Raw genomic sequence first — 19,306 nt, forward strand, 5'->3', positions numbered from 1 at the left:
GCTATGTAAGTTCAGGCAGACCAGCTGAACCCTGTCCATCACCTTAACTTGCAAATTTGATAGATGAAGTGCCTACAAGATAGATTTTCTGATTTTTTTGTATGGTATACACTTGAAATATTTCATTTAGCGTAAATAAGCCCATTATATACAGAGTATAAAACTAGTAGTTTATTTTCTGTGTAGTATAAAGGTATCAAACAGCATGCTCAGTTGTGTCAACTACATCTCTTTGAGCTTACACTGGAGGCTTCAATGTAGCTGATGTATTTAGATTATACATTCCTTGATTCTCCTTCAGTTGGAATATTTTGATATTACCAGCATCTTCAGGAATAGTATTTTTATCTGTCTCTAAAGGTAGATTAAGATGGATGAGATCTACAAGAGAACAGTATTTTAATCTCCTCCTTCATCCATGTTTCTAAAATTTGTGCACAATCAGTGGCCAAATGGATTAAAATAACATGTGACAGCATCATAGGACAGAAGTGAGATGCTGTGGGATGGTTTGTGTGTGGGTTGTTTTTTTCTGGTTTGTTTTTTAAATCATTGCTGCAGCATTTCCCATGGAAAGGAGACTATTTATAAAATAGTGTAGAGAGTATCTCAGCTCCTGTCCTGATGAGCTGAATTTGTCCACCAACTCCCAAAGAGACCTGGACAAATCAAGGTAGCCCCCCTCTAAGAAAGCATTAATTCTGCCAGGAATGGCAGGCCCAAATTTGGAATATAGAACTGACAGACAACCTGTAAAGACAAAATAATATACATCCAGAAAATGCTGAATACTATGCAAATCACATAATGAGTTAACATGACTCTAATATTTCAGTTCTATGATTAAATCTCAGATGTAAATAAATGCTATTTATTCTGATGTAAATACGAAGAACAGATTGCTGTAAAGTGCTCCTTGAAATGGTATTTGAGAGTTATGCTTAAACCTAAGAGCATCTTGTAAAGCTTCAGGAGGGCAGGGAGAACAATGCTAGATGTGACCAAGTGTGGGTGCTAATAGCCTCAGCTAATAGCTGGTGATTTCTGTACCTACACAGATGTGAAGAACTGGTGATGAATCAAAACCTATGGCTAATTCTGTCTCTCATGATGGGCTGCCTTTTCTGAAAACAGCTCCTTTGTAATATGATTACCAAGGAGGTAACAGAACGGATATCAAAGAGGAAACTGACTGATCAACTATTTCTTACCATTAAGAAAAACCTTATTCGGGAATAGAGGAACTTTTCCAGCAGCAATAAGACAGTAAGTCCCTTTTGTCTTAGCTGTTTACTTTCTTCTCCTTTGTTCACAGTGACATTACTATGCCTGAAACAAGGCACAGATTAGCATATCAAATGATTTCACTTTTTTGAAGCCTTGTTTGCTTTCACTGTATGACAAGTCAAGATGAGCCCCAGCACTGCAGGGGCCTTTTGGCACCACGTCTGTCTTTGACATGGATTTTCCATTTTGTACATCAATCATAATCTATTGTAATGATTCCAGTGACAATCTTCTCCCACACTCACACGTTTGGCCAAGAAATCCTAGCCAATGCGGAGACTGTGGGTTGGTAACAAGGGCTGTTTGGAGACAGTTGCTGCCTGGCTGGTTTATTATTCCTCTTTGGGTGTGGCAATGAAAACTTCAGTTATCTCTTCCCCTTGAAATAAAACAACAGATTCCATTCATGGGACATCACTGCGTCCACCCAGTCACACTGTGTATGGGACCATGCTCTGTATGAGGCGGAACTCCCCAGACAGATATACGTAGTTTGCTCATCTTTTTTTCTCCCATAATAGTCCCTGGAATCTTTATTAGATATGCCCTGCTTGCAAGCATCTACAGCACAGCTCTCATTCTCGGTAGCCATGTCAGCACCACTACGTCTGGACCCACAGCAGTGCCCTGCTAACGGTTCACATACTACAGGCTGCCTTCATCCTGCCAACTTGTAACAGGAAGGTGCAGGAAGAAGTTGTGCCTCCTTCCAAAATTTCTTCCCACTTCAGTACACTGGCTTTTCCAAACCCAGCATCATTATGTCTCCCTAGGACACTGAGTGACTGTTTTATTTGGACATATTATGTATTAATAGGAACAATTATCAAGTGCTGCCCCCTGCATGAGAAGGTCACATTGTTCTTCAGTTTTCCCCCAGTTTATTTCCACATTTCTACATTGAGTGGACAGACCAGGTCTCTTGGAGCTGCATTTCACTGTCCGTAAAACAGGAAAAGCAATTCTCAACTTTCTAAAATGTTCCTCAACTTTTTTAGGAAGAAATCTTTAGTTTAAACAGCCGCAATCACTAATTCAAAGACGATAATGATACTGGCACTCTCAAGTTGCTTACAAGAACTGAGCGAATAGTTGAGGCAACTGAAGATGCATTCATTCTTAACCATTCCTGCCTCGCTGAGGCGTTATTGCTGCTTATTGCAAAGTCAGCATAACGGACTGTCTGCTGCTGAGCTACTCCGGATCTGCAGTCTAGAGCACTGGCTGAAACTGCTGATGCAGGTGAGTTTGCACCAAGACGACCTGAAACAGCTGAGACACACACATCTTTTGTTTTGCAGGCTGTACACAGAAGCGGTGAGCTCTTGCAGGGGAGTAAAAACAATTGGAAGAATCAATATCTCAAAAACGCTGGAACAAAATTCACCAGAAGTTGTTTGTCAGAGCCCTCAGCTTGGTCACTACCAAGCACATACCACACAACAGTAGGATTCTCCCAACGGTTTTGATTGCTACAAGAACCCAGAGCAACTACTAGCACACTCTGTGATGGAGAGTACTTAAGGATTCTTAAAAAAAAAAAAAAAAAAAAAAAAAAAAAAAAAAAGGTCAGGGGGAAGGTAGGGAGGTAATGGACAGAAAAGAACTGGAGGATTTTAATCTATTTTCTGTATTTTACATCGGAAACAAAGCTGCTGCAGGCAAAGATATTACAGGGGACATAAATCATTCTAACTATTTAAAAATGCTAGAGCTAAGATTCCTTTACAAGTTGTAGGTGGCATATTACTTTTAAATTATACTGATGGAAAGGCAACGCTTAATTTGGAGTCTCACATTCTGTTACTCTCCCCCCTCCTGAGATTCATTCATATTTGGCATAAAAGCCTGCATGATAAGCAAAGTGCTCTGCTGGTTCAGCCAGGGAGAGGAGGTGAGTGTCAAGCCCCTGTCACGGAAGTTACTATGAAGTGGCTCAGAGAAACTGCACACCCAGGACACCTTATCTGATTTGCTTTTGATAAAGTCATGTGCTCCAGATGCATGCATCACTTGACACATGACACATTTGCAGCTAAGATAATCTTAGTACCTTAACTGTGCACAGGCTTATCCTTAATTAGGTTAGCATAACATTCCTATGAAAAGGGAAATGAGTATACTGCAGCCTTCAAGAGTGAAGAAGGCAATTTGCTTATTTTCCTGAAGTTTCTACCAATTCAAAATGATCACAAAACAGAATTTAACAGCATTTCTACTATTATGTAGATTAGATTTATAGGTCATTTGACAAAAGGAAAATATGAGTGTTAGAGCTAGCATGTTTTTGGTTGTCAGGACAGTTCCAGACCTATTTTTAACTTAGGTAGCATTCCCTTTATACAACAGCTATTACCAATTAAGGATTGAAAGGAGTCTTACAAATAGATGAGTTGTAAATTTTTAGATTGAAAAGCATTCTGGCTTTTTAGACAATTTAGGGTATCTTTAAACCTTCAACTTGTAACAAGTCAACATTTTTAGTAGATGGAAGAAGGGGTTTAAATTAAATATTTTCACCACACTTTCTCGTTAGCCTTCCCTGTATTTTCTTTTCTTCCCTTTTAAAGTTCCTTTTCTGATTTTTCACAAACATTCCCAAGAGTACACAAAACGCAACCTTTCCTGGGAGTTTATAGCTGTGACATCCACGTACCAGTCTTTCTGCGGAACAAGGTCAGCATGATTTTGGCATTTTGATAAAGGGCATCCCCAACAATCTGGCAAGTTTGTGTTGCTTCGAAGAGGCCCCTCCAGCACCCTTCCAGCTGCAGCTTCTGACAGACTCCTCGTATGTCTCCAGGCCTCCAACCACGCTCCCAGACTCCCTTTTCTGTGACTTAATCTTGGAAGACTATCAAAGGAAACTCAGAGAGCTTCCAATCCCCCTCTGCAGGGCACGTAGCCAAACGCACAATTAAAATGCGACTGCTCTAGGGTCTGCCCATCAGTTGCATCAAAGTACAGTAGAGACCAGATAAGGAAAGAAAAGCCTGGCAAACAACGTGCACTCTAGGGGCACAGCGAAAGGGCAAGCACCGCCAGCTACGCATGTGAGAGTCCCAGCACAGATACCCCAGTTCTTCAAAACCCTAACAGGAATCTTTGAAGCTCTGTTTATAGAAGGCTAAAACCCGTACAAGTGTGGAGAACGGAGAACCTGAGGACTCACCGATGGTTCCTTGGGTGAGAGGGAAGGAGGTGAAGAAAAGGAAGGTTTCAGAAAGGCTAGAGACTTGACTTACTGAAGACTGCAGAGAGGCAGTAAAAAGAAAGGCATATACACAAAGAACTGTCTCCAGTCTGAAACCCGGTTTATCAGTTACAGCAGTGGTAAGGGGAGACAAATCGCACAGCCTTATATATTCATGCAGGATTTTTGCTCAGCAATACCCAAGTCCCACAGCACACCTCGGTGAAATCACGGGATGGAAAGTTAAGGGATCCTATACGATGTGTGTCCACCAGGTAGGAAGAAAGAGAGCCCGGAAAGTTAAGACAAACCAGAAATATGAATTTAAGGCATATGAACAACACATTTTGAACACATGCATGGAGATTCTCTTTTAGATACAAAATAGCATTAATTACATTACAATGAAGGATTCAACCAGATTAACAGGTATTTGGGGTATTTTAATTTAAATTTCTCAGCTTGAAATCACTTTACTTCCCTGCGTGTAGACAAGTCCTCTGTTTTTAAGGCATTTTGCTATTTTGTATATTTATTTGAGGGTTTTCTCTTAATCACTTTTATGCTGAATGTGGGAATACTGCAATCTGCACTGTTTGCAGGCTGTACTTCAAGAGGGTGGTGGATTTGGGGGGATAAGGAGGAGGAGAGAATTTTATGCTCTCAGCTGCTCTGCAATTGCACAAACATTGCCAACATGAATCTCCAGAGAGAGAGCTGTACTATAGGCATATGAGTCAGCCCTGGTCTGGATGAAGTCACTGTCAAGTGAAAGCAAACTATTTGTTTCTAACAACATATATGGTGAACTCTAAACGCAAGTTCAAGACAAAGCTTCAGTAATTTTTCCCACCGACTTCGCTATTGTTTTTTTTCAAGATATTGCAAAGGAGCTCATAATTTAAATGACAGCAAGAAGAAAAGCAAACCAACTGACATCCCTGTCTCTAAGTGTGCAAAAGAAGTTCCCTGCTCTCATGAACTAGAACCTAAGGATTTTTTTCCCCCTGCTCACCGTTACTGAGATTTGTAACTAGTCTACAGCTACTGTTTCCAGGAATACAGGATTACAGGATCGTATATAACACACTTTTTTTCCTTTGTTAAATCTGTTTTTAAATAATGAGTATAACAATAGGCTTCCCTTTAACTATGTAGTAACACATGACCATTGAGTTCTTCACATCTTTTTTTATGCTGCATTTTACTTAAAGGAAACAGCAGTACTGCTCTGTGACTGCACATTACCTGGCACATCTGAACCCAGCTCACGTAATCCTAGAAGCAGAGTCCACACTCTTAACACCAGAAATGAGGAACAAAGACCACCAAAGCACATTCTTTTTAACAAAGAGTTAACCTAGAGGACAATCCTGACATAGATAATTTAAAGCACATGTGCTGTCTTTGAAATTGCATCTACATTAAGACTGGCAATTCCTTTAATGGCTTCAAAAGCTATGAATTTGTCGTGGATAACAGAGTGGGAAAGAGGATGAGCACAGAGCTGCAGGTGCCCTGCAGCATGCAATATTAGAGTGGCTTTAAGTAGCTTCTGACACTCAGTTACTTTGTGATATTCTAGTATGGCAGCAATAAGCTGCTCCTACCAAGCAAATTCATGAAAGCATTTTCATTTATAATCATCACTGAAACATCCTAATGGGACTGAATCATATACCAAAATACAGACCTATTCTTGCCCCGAGATGGGCTTAAGCACATGATTCAATCTATCCTGAATCACAATGTTGGAACTGCTAGTCCCAACAGAAGACTAGCAGAAACAACTTCAGCTAATCCCTGCTTCAAAAAAACCCGTCATCTCTCACTTATCTTATTCCATTGGGGTGGCTAGAATCAGATGCTTGTTAGAAATGGCCCTAATTGCTCTGTAACAGACTCATGCCTCCTTTAGAGAGATGAAACTGATGAAAGAAAAATGAAAAATGAGAAGAAATAATTTTAAAATCATTTTGGTCTTCAGGCAACTGGATTCCAAAGTAGCCTTTACAAACTCGGCACTTTATGTTTTTTAAAATGCTCTTATCTTGGCAAGAAGAGAGAAGACATTCTGGGAGAAAAAATCCCCCCCAAACTACAGATTATAGTTGCCTTCACTGCCAGTCACAAATTTTCTCACCTTATGCTTTATCTTTAATGCAATGTTAATGGTAACAATTTCTCGCTTGGGCTATTACACACCAGCTGGCAGAAGCACAGCACGATGCACCCACTGGCTAAAGAAAATCTTCACTTTCACATGCTAAACCTGAAGTCACATGATTTCATAATAATCCATTGAGTAAAGCATGACACGTTCATCCTCAAAATCCCACAGAAACCCTACAGCGATTTGCTCATCTTACACTTTAATCTGTTACAGAAATACATCTCTACACTTCTAGTATTTGTATTCAAAGGATACCAAAAGCCAGCACTAAACTGAGGGGTTATCTAGCACTGACCAAGATGCACTCCATGTTAATGGCAACAGAGAGTTGAAATTTGACTTCTGTAAATTATTGAATTATCAAACATTTTTTGGACCAAGTTTCTACCCCAATCCCCCCATTTGCTGTATACAATCTACTACAACATGTATAAAAGCAGGATGTTAGTTTACATACACACTATTGGAGGCATCAGCATCATTACCTTGCAGTAACTTTGTTTTGTGAATATACATGTGATGGGCAAAGTCCTGGCTATTGAAGCCACTGCCAAATTTAAGAAACAGACTAAAAGCACAGTTGGTTTATTTTGTCCTATTTCCCCCTTTGCCTTGCTGTGTTGAGGAAATACACCTCACTGAATCAGTTTTCACAAAGGACTGCAAACTCTACAGAAGCCCTCTACTCTAGGTTGGGTGTCTGCCCTTAGCTGGGCTTCTCTTCAGGAATGTCACATGCACAGCTTGCTATAAAGAGTTTTGGACTTGGATTTTTACCTTGTATACCTGAATATATTTGAAAACTAGCACCTTAGAAGGCAAAAATAGTCCTAGTTTTACTCTGTCCCATTATCCAGAAACACTAGTTTCTTGCAGTGCCCCAATTGGCACTACAGCTACAGGCAGCGAGGGGAACTGGCTCATTTGCCCTGTCCTCCAGTCCTGCTCCCAGTCCCACAGCTCAGGCAGCAGAGACAGGCCACCACCACAGTCTGCCTGAGCCTCTGGGTGTAGTCTTGTTCTCAAGAGTTTGAGGAAGAAGCACACTTCCCAAACAGCAACATAGTGCGCCAGGCCCATCCTGCCACGCAGCTCCATACGTTCAGGGCGTACATGTTGTGAGTGCACACAACCAGCCCAAGCAGCGAACACTGCTATGCAAGAAAGTTGCAAGACCTAACACACCCTGCATGGACTTCTCTTGAAGTCTGTGGATCTCAATGTAGATGCACAGTTCCGTGCAAGCGGCTCCCAGGGGAAGACAGAATTATACCATAAGTTGGACTTGTCCACGTCAGGCAACAGACATGATCCCACAAGACTTCCCTGAGTAACAAAAGCTAAACAAACCAGCTTGATTTATGAACGTAGAGCAGCTAGCCACAGAGCTTCTGAAGCAACAAGAAACGTTTACCACAGTTTTGAGCACTGACTGCAACTGAAAATAAAGTCATGCTCTGCTCTGACACTCCACAAAAGGAAAGAGAACAGTCACATTTCTTGTCATGTACGGCTTGCTAAGTGCTGCTGGGGAGGGTGAGTGCACGAGGAGTGATGAGCAGAGCTCTCATGGCCAAGCAACAAGTCTCTGAGTCACCCCACAGGATCAGGAACACACGGCTTAAGTGGGAGGTGGGCAGCTATTCCACAGCATCCCTATGTCTGCTCTGAGAAGTCATCTGCTGTCATAGCACCACCTGTGCAGGGGGAAGGCTCAGGGGTTTGGCACTGCTTCCCCCACGACTTGTTACTGCACCTCTTCACCTGAAGCCATGGCTGGTCACCAGGTAATAGCGGTGGCACGAGGGAATATCATACAGGGATGTCTGATGTTTGCTCCTGCCTATGTTCACTGACACATCTTCCCCTGCACCATCAAGGTGTAACAGAGGGCAGGCAATAACCCTAGCGCTAATACTAAAAATCCATGTAGTAAGACCCACGTAATAGAAGTGCTACTCAAGTCCTGTTTTGGTTATCTCATTTTATACATAAAAGTGAGAAACATATATACCCAGGCACACATAAAACTCTTCCTCACACCCCCTTGGCTCTTTTCCAAGAGCATTTTAAACAATCTACAATTACTAATAAAAAGTAATTGAAAGTAAGTCTCAAGAAAGTTTGTTTGGTTTTTGGTGTTTTTTTTCCTTTTTAATATGAACTTCCTTGCATTTAGGTTTGTTATTCTGGACCATTTGCTTTTCATGCTTGTTTATCATTGTGCTTTAATCAAGAAATTATTTTGTTTAAAATGTAAGAAAGTTGCAACTTTCCTTCAATTTTCCTTTTCTCAAAATGATGAGAGCAAAGCGCTTCTAAGTGCTTAAGTCCTCTTTTTACTTCTGTTCATACAAACACACTCCAGGAGGAGGACTCAAGTACATCTAGGTTTTGATGACAAATAAATTAACTATCTGGAAGGAAATAAATGGACAGTCCTTAGCTATTACAGAGGTTAGGAGATGTAGAATAACTCTACAGTAATTCATTTACAACAAAGCTGGGATTTTGCCAGGAATCCAAGACATAAAGCTTTAGTTTAGCTGCATTTATTTGTGTCAAAACAGTCTGGCTACATTTCTATTATTTTATATGGTTTCCCAGCAAGGAAGACATTACAATGGGCTGGGAATAGGTTGGAAATTTTTTGGCTTAGAAATGAAATCTGTGAAAAGCTGCAAGAAGAGGAGAATAAAGCTATCTTTTGAAACTTCACAAGCCAGTGGTCACAGATGAGGGTCCTATATTACTCAATGCCAGAAAGTGCGGGGCACCCCTTAAACCTTGAAAAAGATTGGAACAGTTCCCTTTTCCAGCCTTCAGTCACTGCATGAAAAATTCAACTGCAATTAGCATTTAGTACAAAGCACTTTCTGTAGGCTGACAATAGGTAGTCAGACCAGAAAGTGTACATAACAAGAACGGAATCCCATTTTAAAGAATTGCATGGTTTTTGTTAACAATGACGTGATCCCCACTTTTTCCCCAGAAAATTCAAATACACATAATTCCCTCTGCTTAGTAGTGTACATCAAGAGCAAGAAAACAGAAGTTTAAATTAAAAGCATCAGGGTAAGTTCAGGGACATGTTAAATGGAATTGCTTATTTTGCTGTTCCATTAAATAGGCAAGCTCAATGCATCTGACACCCAGTCCTATTCTTTATGATCACTATTCACCATCAATCATTTAAGCTGTGTGTCAGACCTGCCTAAGTGAAGTGCCCAATGCTCTGAATGACTGTGATGTGCACTTTGAGCTGGAAGGAAGATGAAAGATGAACTATTATATTACTAAATATCTCTGGGAAAAAAGGATCTTCTCTGCACTACATAAATTTCCATGACATTTCAATTAATCTTCTAGTGCTATTTACAGTCTGTATACTACCCAACACACGCTACTGTGCCTAAGGATAAAATATCAGAGAAGAAAAAGTACTAACTGAGTCTTAGCTGAGATGATGTGACAAAGTAAATGTTAAAACCAAACAGCATCATCACCTTTCACATCTGCATGCACAGAGACAAAAGTGGCTGATAATTAATGCAATAAAAAAGCAGCTTTACAATCTTTGTCACAAGTTCTCATTAATTCTCTACTACTCCCTTTTCCCCTACATATTTGCCTTTCAGCAATAGAGTAGAATAGCAAGTAAAAGCACTGGTGGCATCATGTGCAGCCATCCAGTTCTGAAGAGCATTTCAGAGTTAATGTTTTCTTACCTTTTATAGAAACCATGAAGAGGCTGGAGACATAAAAACTGCCAGTAATCCAAGCAGAAGGCCTTTAACTTCAGCATTTTCAAATACTTCTACTGCAGCAACTGTAGTGTGCAGCTAGGTTTTAGCAACACAAGACTTCTTTTTGTTATGATTTGAATGACTCAAATCCAGTCCAACACACTCCTCTCCTTATTGCTGCAGCGTGTTTCTAATTGCTACCAATATATGCAGCTAGTCATGCACATGGCACAGCACCTGCACAGTTACAGTATCCTACTTTAATACAAAGAGGCAGTCGCACAAAGGATACAAATTCATGTGCGCTCTTTGATCCTGATTGCAGTTTATCTTTCCCAAGGTCCCCAGTGCTACTGGGATAACTGTTATTACACAGAAATCCCACTTCTCCTTTCGGCTATTTTAGGCCATTCTAAAAGCCCTCTGGTCAAGCAACGTGTATATATTCCAGTTAAGGTTTTTGAAGGACCTTTGGAAAGCATCCTTCAAGCTCACGGAACTTCGGAAAATGCAAGCAATTATCTCAATCAGATCTGACAACAACTGCCCTATAATCACAGCAGTGCTATGATCCCATCACACAGGAACTGCAGGCTTTTTCCCTTTTTCTATTTTTTTTTTTTTTTTTTTTTTAAATAGAGCAGCACACAACTCTGTTAATCAGCTCCTCCTGTGTAAATCACATCAGCTCCATTGTCTGCCCGCACCTATGAAAACTGTGGGCTCCTTATGACAGGGGAGGGGAAAAAAAAAAAAAAAGAAAAAGAAAAAACCCCAACCCCCCCCGCGAAGCCGCGCCAGGCAGAAGTGCAGGCCCTCCCCACTCACGACCCGAATTACGCTTATCTTATTCCCACCACACTTCGCCAGTTAGGTCTGTGTGAAGAAAAAACTAATCACCGGAGCCACATGGTGCGCAGCGGGGCAGCCCCCCGCCGCAGCCCGGCCGATGACGCCGCCCCGGCCGGCTGCCGCCGTTGCCGGGGCAGCGGGGACGGGCCGGCGGGGAGCGGCCGCCGCCGCCGCCATTGGCCCCCGGGGCAGGAAGGGCTCGGGCTGGGGCGCGGCGGCGGCGGGCTCCGGGCGGAGCGGGGGCTCCGGGCCGAGCGGGGGCCCGGGCTCGGGCTCCGGGCCGAGCGGGGGCTCCGGGCCCGGGCGGCCCCCGGCAGCTCCTCCGAGGTAGCGCGGGAGGCAGCGCCGCCCTGGTGGCGCGGGGAGCGCGAAGGAGCGGCGGGCTGCTGCCGAGGGGAGGGCAAGGCGAGCAGCGCTTTGCTGCCCAAAACCTCGGGCTGGGCGGGATGAAGGCTGAGCGCTTTTCCTCTGGGGAGACAGGAGTCCGCGCTTCGCCTCTGCCTCCCGGGAAAGACGCCGGCCCAGTTCCGCCGCCGCTCCCCCCGGCTTCTTTGCCCTCGACGCCAACGTGCACGTTTACGTTTAAGGAGCTCCCCCAGCCTCGCAGGATTCTCCGGGCAGGAGTTCATAGCGCAGAACTGCGATTTTGCAGGGAACGCTACTGGCACAAGAGAGGACTTCAACAGCAATTTATCTTTCTTTTTTTTTTTTTTAATTTTTGTTGTTGTGGTTAAATAACAAGTGTCCTAGTGGAGACAGACCGATCCTTACGTCCAGTTTACTTCTGCAAAAACTACAGTTTGGGCATTTCTCATTCTGTTGAGTTTCTGAAAATCACTAATAGTAAACATTCAGGATATCACTTGCAACGGTATCAAAAAGGTATAGGAACTTCGGAGTTCAACAGATGTAACAACAAACCCGAAGTCAGAACCTGAAGAAAGGCTTAAAAGCAAAGACTCTGGCACCTGGACAGGTGTTGTGGGATTTTTGTTGTTGGTGTTTTGTTGGGCTTTTTTAAATAAAAATAAATTTTAACACTGCTTAAAAAATATGAAAAGAAAACCAAACCCCTAAAGCTTAACTTGAGGCTCTTGCCCATGTAGACACATCTAGTTCCCCAAGTACCTGGATAATAAGCTATATTTAGGGATCCCTTCGGTTTCTGGTCTTATTGTCACTTTTTGGTTGCATAAGTGCCTTGCAACTTCTTAGAAAACTGGTTTGTGCAAGTTTACTTGAAATTAAATTATAAATATATTTGAGTAAGAACTAGCACTTTCTTTAGTGAAGTAAAGAAACAGGTAAATTATGCCCAGACAACATTCCAAAACGGTCCTGTTGCACTTTGCCTGGTATTTCCCTAAAAATACATTGTACAGTACAGGGTGAGTGGTAGAAATAAACAGATCATGAGGAAAGCAACTTGCATGAAAAAGCACAAATGTGACATGCATTTGATTTGGGCCTTTTAAAAAAATAATTTCTTTTAAATATTCTCTTTAAAATAATTAATTGCCTGTGATGCCTGCATTTACTCACTGTGATTTCTTTCAGACCAGCATCAAAGCTGGTACTGTTGCAGTGATTCCTAAGAAAATACCATTTCTTACTTTTGAGAAGCAAGCCCCCTAACAAAATTAAATACTGTGAAAGTTCAAGCCTATTCTTCTTCCTGACCTCATATTCCCTTGGGCTTCATTAGCTTGGCAGTTTTCAAGACAATGATGCCATCGTGCTAGCTAAGGATATTTAGGTTTTCATATCAAAATCTTCTACCCCAGCTTTTCATCCCTAATATCAGCCCCTGTTTTCCAGGGATAGTTTTAGCTAAAGCAGAACTGAATGAAAGGCCTTTGAGACCCAGTGCCTGCTGGCAAGCCGCAGCCTTCCCCAGTCTCCCTGGTGCTGCCTCCTGGCTTGGGTTGGGCTGGTCCATTACAAAGGCTCTATGGTATACTGCCGAGAGGATTACACGGAAACCTTTTCCCCTTTATTTCCAAGAGCAAAGAGATAGCAAAAAAAGTTATGCTTGGGTTTTCCCTATTGGAACATTCTCCTGTCTGAATTTCTTCAGATTCCTTTAAAAAAAAAAAAAAAGAAGAAGAAAAAAGCAGCAGCAGCAAGAAATGCCTCACCCCATGACCAAGAACAGCTATTCTCAGGCTCAGGGAAGGAGAAGGGGAAAGCCATACTGAGACAATTAAGCTCAAGAGACACCAAAGACTTGATCCCAAAATGAGACTTTTCTGAAAACTTATCCTTTTGACCATTCACATTGCAAAGCAATTTCTTTCTCTCCATCATACCCCTTCCGGGGGGGGGGGGGGGGGGGGGGCGGGGGGAAGCTATTTGTCACCTTAATTACTTCTAAATACTGGGCTTTCAGTGAGTAGCAGCTATGTACGCATGAATTTTCTGACAGCAACCAACACCGATTATACTGCACTGCATGCAGGGAAAATGCTAATTAGGACTTTGCAAATGAAAAGCACCATGCTCTCAACATGTTCTTCATTTTTACTTGTCTTCCAGAGGAAAACAACAAAGAAAATTAAGCTTCATCTCACGCTCACCCTGGATATAAAACCAGTTCTTTCAGAAAGGCATTTACCGAAACCTTTGACTTAGAATTCCCAGGCCTAATAAGAGTAGGAATTTTTGGGTGTGCTGCAGCTTCAGCACCGGCACCGTAAGTGAGCAGTGTGCTGAAGATTCTAATAGTCATTTAGAGTTTTGCTGTGCAGAGGCAGCTCTGGCACAGTAGTGTACTCAAGCCTTTTGCACGTCTTTCAAAAATAGCTGCTAAAAAAAGGGGCAAAGTGAAAATCATATAGTACACCACCTCCTTTTTTAGGGATGGTTGTCTTGTCAATCCATGAAGCTCTGAGGCTGAAGTAAAGCAATGCACTGATGGCAGAGAGTGTTGTATAAAATAACGCCAGCATGAAGTCAGTGTCTGCTAGACTTACTAGTATACTGATTTCAAGTGTTGACATTGTGGAAATCAGGCAAATTGACTTGTCTAGATACATAATCTTTAACCCTTCATAAAATACAGAAATTGAACTACTGTTATTTACGTACTTACACCCTTATACTGATATGCCAGGAACATTCCTGAAAAATATTTCACTTGCCCAGAAAAATAGGGTAGCCACCTACTTACCTGGAGTACAGAAACTGGAAGCCTGCAGTAAGAAAACTGTTTGCCACGAGTCTTTCATGACTCCAGGGTGAAATACTTCAATAGCCATACACAAAAACTTCACACTAGCGATTTGTACATTGTTGAAGCTCAAGAATATCATGGGACTAAGACAGCGTGGTTCATATACTAATTCCAGGATACCCTGTGCACACCACATTAAAAAGTGGGGATCATACAAGGAATACATACAAGGTGTACAAAACATGATTTTGTGCAACTGAACAGATGCTGAACTAGTTCCTGGGAGGCTTAAAGGCCTCATTGCTCACAGAATACAACAGCACACGGAGCTCCTGCACGTTGGGTCCCTTTCTTGATACTGGAAATCAAATAGTCTCCACGTGCAAGTTGGTGGGAAAATTTCCTGGGTTGCTCATACAAAGAATAAGGAAGACTTCCACGTTAAAGGCTCTGCCAAACCAGATCTCTCTTCCCAGCCCTCTTACGCATTTCTGGGTACCACTTCAGCAAGCATTCCATCCCAATGAGGGAAAATGGAAGACCTGTGATTATACAGAGCTCTCAGGCTCTGCTGCACTGTTGTGACACCCGCGCATGTTGGTGACACGCTCTACGGAGATGCCCAGAGAATCAGGGACATAAAAAAATCAAGCTCTCTTCCCCCACCCCCCTTTACTCAAAGGGAAGCTCTGCTGCCTAGGAATGCTCCAGTTGCTCAAAACAAAGTTATTTGGCTTCAAACAGCTCTCAGATTTATGCACTCCCCCACAGACAAATATTAATTGTCATTTGATACTACACTTCACTTTTGGTTATTAAGCCTCTAAGCTGCCAGAATTTCTTGAAGTAGAATAATCAGAAATTTGCTGTTCTCTTAATGCTGAATGTCTTTTCTGCATGTCTCTTCTCTAAATTCAAACAAACACTAGCTGATCAATTTGTTACAGAAGATGAAAAATACACCACAAATATCTGCAAAGCTTAAATATTAAAATTTCTAGATCATTTGAAACAGGTCTGGTAATACAACACTCCAGAAGACTCACATTAAGATTTAGATATTAGGAAACAAAGTTTTTTTCAGATACCAGCTGAAAGCTGACAGAGTCCAACTCAAAATATCCAGAACAAATACTGTACAGACTGTGAAAGAAATTCTGCAAAACAGAATATACGTACATATATTGTGCAGATTTTTCTCTTTATAATGGACATAAGCAAATTTTTCACATTAGCCCTCACTCTTTACAGCACTGGGCTTTTCTCTGATCTCACAACTGTGTAACTTTCAAATTGAACCTACAAAATCCAAGTGCAGTCTAAATAAATCCAGGGGAAACAAATGGATCTGTCTGGTGGGGATCTACATACAACTGACATTTAACAGAACCAGAAGTCTCGATTACAATGTTCCAGAGCAGGCGAGAACTAGAAGAGTGGTTCTTTGAGGGCAAACTTACTTTGTTGATGGGGACAGGAATTTAGTGAGAAAAATGCAAGGAAAGTAGCCTGACTACAAAATACTAATTGTTTGACAGGACACTGGATGGGTTCATATGAATTGGTACATTCCATTTTATGGGTCATTCAAAGGCAAATTTGCTCAACAGGTTCATGAGAACACATTCAATAACATGAAGTCTTCTACTATCTTTCATTTTACTTAAAAATAATAGCCTCAATTCTGTTTAATTACAGCTCCAGAACAGGTTTATTTGACCTACTGAAGTTGACTAGATATTACATGCTGTTTCTTCAATAATTATTTAACCTGTGGGAAAATTCACTGGTTTAGCTGATATAATCTGGAAATTTCTTAATGTCTCCTCTATGATCGTTTCACTCTAGAGTTTTTAAACATCATAAAATTATTTCATCTGTAGTCAAAGAGTAGCATTTTTACATCCTCATCTGGTAACTCTGATATTATTTCACCCCAATAATCAAAATTCAAAAGGACTTAACGCATGCAAATGCATTTATTTCCAAATAACTTTTTATAAAGACAGTTTTGTAAAAATATTTACAGGTATTCTCAAGACTTTTTGTTGTTGTCTGAATTAGTTTAGGAAATGTCTGAGCACAGAGGTTTTATAAAAGTAAATGGGATAAAAAGAAAAATCTCAACGTCTCTGATAACTTAAAGCTTAAAATTTTTTTTGTAAAAGAAGGTAGAATACAAGCTATTATAAAACTACTGTTTAAAATATAAAGAAGCTCAATCAAGGATTCCATACCAGCCTGCATCTCTCTGTTGCAGGCTTAAGAAAGTGTTACCCACTGAACGCATACTAATGAGAGCCAATGCCGTTGAACTTTACACATATACTGTGTGTATTAAACTTTGTGGTTCGTGAGGCCATGCAGCAATGGCCACATTGGTGGATATTAAATCAAATGGTCTCAAGTTTATTGAAAATAGTTTAAAACAAGGAAATATTCACATGTTTTTATGATCCTGTAGCAACTGAAAATGATTCAACCACTGCAGTTTCTAGAAAACATGTCTATTCAGCGCAACTAAATTTAGTCAAAGGATATTCCTTTTCCCACCCAATGTTAAAATTCAGCCACTTACATCTGTTTAATTCTTCCCCATCTTTCTCACTGATATCCTCCCGTGGAAAAAATTCCACTGGAAAGAAAACCATTGTAACAAAATCTGCTATTTTCACAAAGATTTATCTAGCCTGGAATAAAGATGGCAGCAATACCTGGTTCTGGGAACCTTATCCCAGTAAATGGTAAATCACAAACCAGCTACACGATGTTCTTGCTAAAATAAGTTTGCAGAAAATCTGGGCGGGGGGAAGTTGACATTGCCTCCTGCATTGTCCTACCACACAAAGAAACAGTGTTCCAGTCAACCAGGGAGATGGGAACAAAACTACAGTCATGACTAAACATCGTCCAGTGTTGCTATGCTGAGCTGAAGACAAAGATAATATTAAAACATAGGGTGTGTGCATGTGTGTGGTTCTAGGAAACAATAATAAGGCATACTCTTTACTTTTATAGGACCATACACTGGAAAATAATGGACGATTAGGGAGGGCCTTTAATTTGAATAAGGTTAAACAGAACAGTTCCCACTAATGTTTTGTTCAAGCAAGATTAAAACTACACAATGTGGGGAAAAGTCACATCCTCAATCCGTAACATCTCCAAAGTAAGACTTTTACCAAAACAACTGTCAATTTGAGAGGAAGGGACTCTGCCCCAACTTAATCAAAGGAAGTCTGAGACTTTGATGCACTCTTTAATGTGCAACTATGAGAATAAAAGATGCAAGGTGCCCATTTGATATGCACTGTTAACAGTGCTAAGCATTTTTTTCTAAGTTGAGTGATCAAAGTAAAATCTTAGTTACTGCAATGACTCATATGACAGTACTCTCTGAAGTTTATACATGTGCTTTTATCAAAATGCTGAGCAGTGAAAAACATGAATGACAGTTCAACACAATCAGTGTTGTTCACTCAAAGCAGTATAAAACTGCCAGGGAAGGTCAAATGTTTTCAGCACAATCTAAGGTTATAAAAATCTGAGAGAGAGAAATGTTTTGCCGATGTGCATGCACAAACACACCTTCCCTCCCTTCCCTTCATGCTCCTCTGACAACAAATACAGTGTTTGAAGCTAGAACTGAATTTCAAGTTGGAAATCCTGGAAGAGAGCACACTATCCCCTCTAAAACAGAAAAATCCAGCTATTTGGTCAATGCCTTTACTGGCTTTACATTGTAAGATAAAGTTATGTGATGTACAGCTAATACAGAATAGATGCAATTTCTATCATTTCAAACTTAAAATTAACATCTGTATTACCACAGTACCTGAACGGATCACTTGAGATGCTGCTTCGTGTTTCCAGTGAAGTCCTGAGACGATAGCAGAAGAATAAAATTATGAAGTATTAAAACTATTCAAAAATACTATGTCCTTAAACGTCAAATGCTTAATGACTTTACATTTTCTTCCTTTTTATTGACATTTTATAACACTTAGCATCCATTAAACATGGTTGAAAAAAACCCCCAAACTACAAAACCTAAACAAAAAACCCAACGGCTATTTCCTATACACTAGAGGAAGGGGAATTACAGAAACATTTTTTTGAACTAGTCAAAACATGATCAATTTTCAATATTTTAAAAGCACTCTACCCTTCTGTATTTGTTATACACGAATGACAATACTTTGTTCTATGAATGACTGACACAAGTTCTACCGTCTTTGTTCTATGAATGACTGACACAAGTTCTACCGTATGCATGACTATATTAAGCATTTCCAGAACCTGTCTTCTACTTTCAGTCTTGCACTGTGTACACTTAGCAGTAAAATCTCAGCTCAATGCACTTGCATCAGTGCAGAACCTCAGAATATACCAGCATATATGAGTATTACAGGCTGCCTTAGGAAGCATCAGAAACCTTTACACCGTAAATGCTTGAAAATTTCAGGCAGTGCGAACGTCTTTCCTGGAAGTGCTAGCTTTCTCCACAGCAGACACATCTGCATTACTCTCTGATCACATTTGCTGGAATTTGTCCCTAAGCATAAATCGCCTTTCAACAAACTGTGAGGTTGATGCTTAGTTCAGGCGTGTATGTAATTTCAAGATGCAAGAAGGGTCCTCACCAGAACGCTTACTGGCAAAGAATAGTACCAGAATAGGGCAGTGTATGTAAACCAAATCATGATCACAGAATAGCACTGTGCAGCTTACAAGTACATATTCCTGGCCACATTGCTTTCATCCTTAGTATATCCACTAAGCAAAAATAGCACAGCTACATGGAACAGAGAACTGGGCAAAATTCTTCTGCGAGAGCCTCGTGAAGTTCCATTCTACCCTCTTGCTGGCTTTTCTCACACTGG

At 40.9% G+C, this 19,306-nt stretch overlaps 1 protein-coding gene across 12 annotated transcripts in view; it reads right to left on the reverse strand.

Moving 5' to 3' along the window:
• IQSEC1 (IQ motif and Sec7 domain ArfGEF 1) overlaps positions 1 to 19,306 on the reverse strand; it is a 357,476-nt gene that overhangs the window by 143,795 nt on the left and 194,375 nt on the right. For 2 of the 12 annotated variants that reach the window (XM_069769831.1, XM_069769832.1), the window contains exon 3: positions 18,259 to 18,303. The exons of 9 other annotated variants lie outside the window; for them this stretch is intronic. In XM_069769831.1, the coding sequence (XP_069625932.1) occupies positions 18,259 to 18,303 (45 nt within the window). Of the gene's footprint in view, positions 1 to 10,381; positions 11,113 to 18,258; positions 18,304 to 19,306 lie in introns of those variants that run through there. One more of the 12 variants, XM_069769837.1, reaches the window with a different exon arrangement.

The sequence above is a fragment of the Haliaeetus albicilla genome, chromosome 24 (genome assembly GCF_947461875.1).
Source record: "Haliaeetus albicilla chromosome 24, bHalAlb1.1, whole genome shotgun sequence".
NCBI classification, from domain to species: domain Eukaryota; kingdom Metazoa; phylum Chordata; class Aves; order Accipitriformes; family Accipitridae; genus Haliaeetus; species Haliaeetus albicilla.